At 51.5% G+C, this 7,576-nt stretch overlaps 1 protein-coding gene across 1 annotated transcript; it reads right to left on the reverse strand.

Moving 5' to 3' along the window:
• Positions 1–203: 203 nt before the first annotated feature.
• On the reverse strand, positions 204–4,264 carry NFKBIA (NFKB inhibitor alpha). Its single transcript, XM_069858450.1, has 6 exons — positions 3,999–4,264; positions 3,107–3,215; positions 2,404–2,614; positions 1,841–1,929; positions 1,463–1,723; positions 204–947 (listed from the first exon to the last, which is right to left on the reverse strand). The coding sequence occupies exons 1-6, from the start codon at positions 4,214–4,216 to the stop codon at positions 900–902; spliced, it is 936 nt and encodes a 311-aa protein (XP_069714551.1). The 5' UTR covers positions 4,217–4,264; the 3' UTR covers positions 204–899.
• Between the last annotated feature and the right edge of the window lie 3,312 nt (positions 4,265–7,576).

Below are 7,576 nucleotides of genomic sequence, written 5' to 3' on the forward strand. Positions count from 1 at the left end.
ACATCTGCTTCCAAAATTAGCTGCAGCAGAGTGCTGCTGGTTCCTTAGATGTCTTACTGCTGCCGAGGCAAACCACCTAAAACCCCTGAGCCTGTGACCCTATTGGTCTACCAGGTGTTAAATGTTTCTTAAAAAGCAGTCCCAGTGGATTCCCAGGTACCTCAGGCCGCGGAGGCAGGCAGTGAATCACTTCACAGACCAGGTACAGAGTAATCTGGTTTTTTTAATAAATACACATCTCACATATACCAAAATAATTATAAACAAAAAATGTACAGTATTTACACAATATACAATTGCTAAAACATACAGCAATTATGACACACATGGTGTGAAACACACAGTTTCCAATGCCCGCAGTTAACATTATTGCTACTTCCTCCTAACAGCCAGGAGGCCAGCAGTCCCTTGGTTTGAGGACTCTGCCTGGGACACCCCACGAGAGCAGCTGAGGTCGGTCAGCAGGGCCAGGGCGTGCCAGCAGCCCAACACAAACTAACACCCAGTCTCCAAGAAGATGGGGTGTTGGTATGGTATGAGCCTGCCTTGCCATAACAGGATGTGTTCCTCATGGTACTTGATGCCACAAGATAGCTCTCCATAACTAGAAGGTTGGATGTGTAGTCTGTTAACTCCGCAGGGTTGAGAAGACTATGTGGCTCTTTATCAGGTGGTGTGAGCAATCACAGATCTGTACTGGTTACACATCTCAATCCTGTATTTAAACACACAACAGAATCTGGAACTGTCCTGTTACAGCAACGTGGTCCTTGCCAGACTGTGCAGTATTTCCATCCTGTTTCCTCCCTCTGCATTGTGACTTCCTTTTTAAATTAAGAAAGTCAGTCCTTTTTCTATACACATGTACACAGTCACTTCTTCTCACAGAAAGCTCTGCTTTAAAATGCCAGCTGTCGTCCTCCAATAAGGCAGTCATCATATATAAGCTGCAAGAAAAAACAAAAAGCTGTTAATGCAAAACTGTTGCTGTGAGTATCATATCCACTCTGGGAGAACTGCCAAATTCTGCATGCCCTGACTTCACTAGCGTATAAAAAGTCTATAACAAAATGCTTGCATTTGCCATTTAACAGCAATGACCATGTTAGAAAAAATATGCTGCAGAGGAGGAAGCCACCTGCTAACTTAATCTCACAAAGTTCTGTAGATGTCAGCAACAGTACAGTGCTCAGAGAACCATATTGTGTTAAGTTAACCTCCATTCCCTCATGTTATGTTTTATGTTTTATTCTTAAATTTATTCTGTTTATATGCTTGCCCAGTCTGCCATCTTGTTAACAGCTGATAATGTAACCTTACTTCATGGGCTATTTAGATCCAAGATATAGTTAAGAGGTCAATAGATCATGTCATCAGAGCGGCATCATAAAAAAAAAAAAAAACAAACCTACAAGGGGAAGGACTTTCCCTTTCTCTTGAAAAGGTGCAAATAGTCACTTACTTCATCCTCTGTGAATTCAGGCTCCGATTCACTGCTCTCATCGTCTTCACTTTCTGGCAACATCTGCAGGTCAGCTGTGGTCAGCTGCTTCAGCTGTTCCTGTATGCTGGAATTGTCTCTTCCCCATGTGAGCTGATAGGGGGAATAGCCCTGGTAGGTCACTTTGTTCACATCCGCCCCATGTTTCACCAGAAGCGACACCAGGTCCGAGTTCTGCAGGTCAACAGCCAAATGTAGTGCTGTTCTGCCATTGCATGGCTCCTGAGTGGAAATAACATAAGGTTTGTCAAATTAGGAGAGCCAAAGTCAGTGCCAGACCTGTTGATTCTTATGACTACACAGTTCCGCTCAGTTAAATTCACAGTATACATTACGTACCTGAGCATTTACATCTGCTCCCAAAGACAGTAAGTATTCAACAATAGCCAGGTATCCTTGAATAGATGCCAAATGGAGACACGTATGCCCTGCAAAACGTAAATGAAGGGAAAACTTGAGTAGGTCTAACCTAATGCCCTATCATTCCATTAAAGACCAGAAGATAGGACAGGACAAGAGCTAAGCTTGCAATTAATCCATGACAAAAGCTTTCCAGCTTCCAGTAAGTATGAATAACAGGGCTGGATTTTGGAAATATTTATTCCAGTGTTTGACTGCAAAAAAAAAACCAAAGCAACCAAAGAAACCCAAAAACCCAGCACTGCAGAAGTACTCAATAAAATTGCAGAATTCAAAACCATGAGAACCAACAATCAGGAGTGAGGAGGCCTACAAGACAGTGACTTTCTCAGAAGGCAGACACTGATGTGTGCTTTGGGCTCAGCTCTCAAATGGGCATAACGATCCTTCTCCACCTCTCCAGAGATCTTTGAGCACTATGGGCCATCAACCCTACCCTCCATACAGCACACGGACGCTGATGCACAGTGGTGTGGCCGTACCGTTGTAGTTGGTCGCCTGAAGGACAGCGAGGAGGTGGTGTGGCTGGCAGTACTGTGTGAGGACACTGACGCTCCTGAGAGAGCCTTGCTGGCAGGCAATGTGCAAAGGGGTGTTTCCTCGGAAATCCCTGATTTCCAGGTCACATCCAGCCTTCAGAAGATGTTCAGCAATTTCAGGTTGATTGGTAATTACTGCCAGGTGAAGAGGAGTCTGCAGGCAAAAAATAAAAGGCAGACGTGTAAGGTACACTGCAAACTCAGTAGCAACATCTGAACCAACAGATCCCTTGATCACTTTGCAATTTGGGCTCCCAGTTAAAAACACACCCCATAAACTCAGTTCTTTATGCTTCTCAACATATTGTATAGTTGCCCATTATTCTGGAAGTGATGAACTTGGGGCTCTGTGGATAGTGAACAGTCAGTCCATACAAAGGGTATCATTAACATCCCAGTAAAGAGGGATGTAACCCATTGCATCATATTTGAAAAACGTAGGCGCTAAATGCCACTCTTGGGCAAGAGGAAGTGTTGTATAATGCCAGCAGCAGCCAGCTGGGGACTTTCCTGAACGCAGGCTTGGATTTAACATCCATCAGTTGAAACAAATTTTACAAAGGACTTTTTTGGGGGAATTCCCCAGAGTGCTTTTGTATGGGTGGTGGGGGCTGACCCGGATTTGGGGCTGTGGAGGTGAAAATACCTGGCTGAGGTTGTTCTGGAAATTCAGAAAAGCATGGTCCCCAGCTGCCTGTCGGATCACCTCCAAGCTCAGGGCTTTTTCCTCGTGAATAATCGCCAAGTGGAGAAAACTGGAAAAAAAACCCCAAACCACCAAAAATTAAACAACCCTTGTTAAAACTCTGAGATCTCATATTAAAGACTCAAGACCCAATGTTAAAGCCTGGGGAGCCCACGTTAAAGCCCATGGGGAGCCCCACACTTTGAGCCCCAACACCCCACATTTCAAACCCCAAGACCCCACGTTTTGAGTCCCCGGGGAGCCCACGTTAAAGCCCCCGGGGAGCCCCACACTTTAAAGCCCAAGTCATCACGTTTCGAGCCTCAAGACCTCACATTAAAGCCCCCGGGGAGCCTCACGCTTTGAGCCCCAAGACCCCACGTTTTGAGCCCCCGGGGAGCCCCATACTTTGAGCCCCAAGACCCCACATTTTGAGCCCCCGAGGAGCCCACGTTAAAGCTCCCAGGAAGACCCACACTTTGAGCCCCAAACCCCCACATTTCGAGCCCCCGGGAACCTTTATGTTTTGAGCCCCAAGACCCCACATTTTGAGCCCCCGGAGAGCCCACGTTAAAGCTCCCAGGAAGACCCACATTTCGAGCCCCCGGGGACCTTTACGTTTTGAGCCCCAAGACCCCACGTTAAAGCCCCCGGGGAGCCCCCGCTGCGAGCCCCCCCGTTCCCCCCGGGCGGGTGTCGCAAGGCGGGGCGGTCGGGGCTTTCCGCCGCCACGGAGCCGCCCGCGCTGGCGCCGCTCCAGGGACTTTCCGACCTCCCTCCCTCCCTCCCTCCCCCCCACCCTCCGTCCGTCTGTCCCTCCGTCCGTCCCTCCCGTCCCGGCGCCTCCACTTACGTGTCCCCGTCCTCCGTGAGCTGCTGCGCCCAGGCGGGCGGCTCGCGGGGCTGCAGGCGAATGTCCTCCAGCTCCCTCACCAGCTGCTGGTACTCCTCCTCCTTCATGGAGTCCAGCCCGCTGTCGTGGCGGTCGTCGGGCGGGACGTGGCGGTCCTTCTTGGCTCGCTCCGGCCCGTCCATGGCCGGCGGGGCAGCGGGGCGGCGGGCGCCGAGCATGGCGGGGGCCAGCGACTGAACGGCGGCGGCGGCGGCGGCGGCGCTTTTACCGCCCGGCCTGGGGATTTCTGTGGGGGAGGAGCCGCCGGCCACGGGAATTTCCAGCCACTCAAAGCCCGACCGACGGGTCCCGTCCCGCTCGGCGCCGCGGGCGGCGGCAGGGAGGGGCGGCGGCCCGGCCCAGCCCTCCCGGGGCGGTGCGGGGGGAGGTGCCGGGCTCCCCGCGGTATTTCCCTACTTGCCCTGTGCCGGCCTGCTCCGGGGGGCTTTCCCGTGCCCTGCCCGCTCCCGGGACTCCCGGAGCCCCTTCCCGGCCGTGCAGCGGGTGCGGGGCTTCCTCCTCGCACCCAGTGCAGGGGGGTCTATCTCCTCGCACCCTGTGCGGGGCTCTTCCCTCGCACCCTGCGGGGCTGTGGGACTCTAGCACCCTGCAGGATGGGGGGGGGGTCCCCTCTCGCACCCCGCAGGGGTCTCTCCTCACACCCTGCGTGTGGAGGTGTCCCCTCACACCCAGTGTCCTCGCACCCCGCAGGAGTCCATGCACGCTGCAGAGGTCTTGGCACCAGGGTTCCCTTACCCCTGTGGGGGTCTTTGCACCCCCAGAACCACCCGCACACGCTGGGCGCTGCCGGCCTCGATCGGACCCTGCGTGCCTCCCAGGTTTCCAGCAGCTTGATGTTTGATAAGGGGGCTGCGGGATGTCTGGGACTGAAGGCCAGTCTGTAAGCATATGAAGTGGTTTAACAAGGCCAAATGCCGGGTCCTGCACTTGGGGCAGAACAACCCTATGCAGTGCTACAGACTGGGAGAAGTCTGTCTAGAAAGCTGCCTGGAGGAGAGGGACCTGGGGGTGTTGGTTGACAGCCGACTGAACATGAGCCAGCAGTGTGCCCAGGTGGCCAAGAAGGCCAATGGCATCTTGGCTTGGATCAGAAACGGTGTGACCAGCACGTCCAGGGAGGTTATTCTCCCTCTGTACTCAGCACTGGTGAGACCGCTCCTCGAATCCTGTGTTCAGTTCTGGGCCCCTCACCACAAGAAGGATGTTGAGGCTCTGGAGCGAGTCCAGAGAAGAGCAACAAAGCTGGTGAAGGGGCTGGAGAACAGGCCCTATGAGGAACGGCTGAGAGAGCTGGGGTTGTTTAGCCTGGAGAAGAGGAGGCTGAGGGGTGACCTCATTGCTCTCTACAACTACCTGAAAGGAGGTTGTGGAGAGGAGGGTGCTGGCCTCTTCTCCCAAGTGACAGGGGACAGGACAAGAGGGAATGGCCTCAAGCTCTGCCAGGGGAGGTTTAGGCTGAACATTAGGAAAAAATTCTTCACGGAAAGGGTCATTGGGCACTGGCACAGGCTGCCCAGGGAGGTGGTTGATTCACCTTCCCTGGAGGTGTTTAAGGCACGGGTGGACGAGGTGCTAAGGGGCATGGTTTAGTGTTTGATAGGAATAGTTGGACTCGATGATCCGGTGGGTGTCTTCCAACCTGGTTATTCTATGATTCTATGATCACGCTCCCAGAAGCTCCCCCACCTGTGAGGTGCAGTGCAGCACGACAGCTCCCCTCATGGCCCTCGTCTGCATGATAGCCGATCCTTGGCCCTAGGAGGATCGTTTTGAGGGTTGGTGAAAGGGACTCCCTTACAAGTTGCTTACCAGCACTTGTTTGACAAGCAGGAACAGGCTCTATAGCCAGCCCGGGGTAGCAACGTGGTGAAAGAAATTCAGGGAACCCAACACCCCTCAGAGCAATGCTGAGGCTGCCACTGCACGTCTGTCCTGCTGCTACTTGAGGGGATGTTGCTTTTTGGAGAGATTCAGGTAGTGTTGCATGACTGCTGTTACACCATCACGATGCCTCAGCTTTTGGAAGATTTAGCATCTCTGCTGTGGAAGTTTTCACTATGTTTCAGCGCAGTGGAATCAGGAATGAACGGGAAAATTCTGTGCCACTCCTGTACATCCAGTTCTGGTCCAGGACTAAACAAGTCTCTTTGAAAAGGTACATGTCCATAACAGGATAACCCCTTTTTAAGAAGAAATTACACCTTCTGCCATTATTCTTATTGTCTCTGGCCATTCCTAATGACTCTTCTTTGCTTCTTTTTACTGCTGCTGTGCCATCTATGGCTAATGAAAACCAAATAAACGCCAGCTCCCACATGGATAAAAGTCATTGTCTGCTGACAGCGATGAATTTTTCCCTGGTGAATTTTTGCTTCTACTTCTCAGATGTGGGGGATTCCCATGAAGAATTTTTCTTCTCTTGCAACTCTTGCTGGCCTCGCTGACTAACAGTGTCTGTGCTTTTTTCCTTTTGACATTTTCCCATGGGATGGCATCCTTTTGAACAAGAACTTATGAGAAAATCCAAAGATGAAAGCGGGAGCCAGAAGAGAGGGCAAATGCCTGACTTTCTGTGAGCAGATGTTCCTGATTTGCAGCCGAGCCGTGCCATTCCTGGACTTTTTTTTCATTATTCATCATTTGGCCTGGGACAACCCACTGGTGCTTTTGGGCAAGTTTAGAAAAAAGCCGTACAACTCTTTCTTTTATAGGTTAAGGGTTATGGAAGTTTTGTGACCTTCTTGAAACGGTTTCCCCTTTTTAATGTAAATTGGCAGAAGAAATTTAACCAACAAATCAATCTCCTCTTACCTGCTTCCCTGCAAAAAAAGGGAGGATGGGAGTTGGAAAGCCAGCGCAGCTCCTGCTCTGACTGTCCAGAGAAGCAAGCCCAGCCAGGATCACGCTGCATCTGCTCGGATCTTGCTAGAACCACACAGAAATTGAACATCAGAACTTCCCTTCCTCACTGTGGTGACTGGAAACTGAGTTCAGCAAAGCCAGCTCTTTGCCTCCTCCTATAAATGACCTCCAGCTGCTGTCACAGGCAAACATGGGGCTATTTTTAGCAAGCCTTTGCCAGCAGAAACTTCTTTTGGAGGCACGCGAGATGCTTTTATTTTGTGTGCTTTCTGACTTGGTGGTACTGCAGCCAGTTGTAGGTGGTGGAAAGGAGATGGAAAATGATTTCTGGACGGAAAGTTGCACTGAGGCCAGCCCACTTCCTGCCCCAGGGAGTTACTGGTGCTCTGCAGCCTGGTCCGGGGTGCTGGGGGGCCCCCAGACATGGGCCAGCACCTCCAGGTACTCGGCAGGTACACAGTTTGAAAAGGGATTCTGCCCTAAACCCTGATCTCTAGGGCAGGATGCAGGGACAAGCAGAACCCGCGATAACATTAAAACAAATAAAGCTGCTATCTTCCTGGTAACTCCTCACAGCTAACGAGATCGTGGTACAGTATTTGCCTATAGGGACAGCATATAGGAGATCATATAAGATGAAGATTTTGAAGTAGTGG

This window comes from Phaenicophaeus curvirostris, chromosome 5 (assembly GCF_032191515.1).
Source record: "Phaenicophaeus curvirostris isolate KB17595 chromosome 5, BPBGC_Pcur_1.0, whole genome shotgun sequence".
In the NCBI taxonomy this organism is placed as follows: Eukaryota; Metazoa; Chordata; class Aves; order Cuculiformes; family Cuculidae; genus Phaenicophaeus; species Phaenicophaeus curvirostris.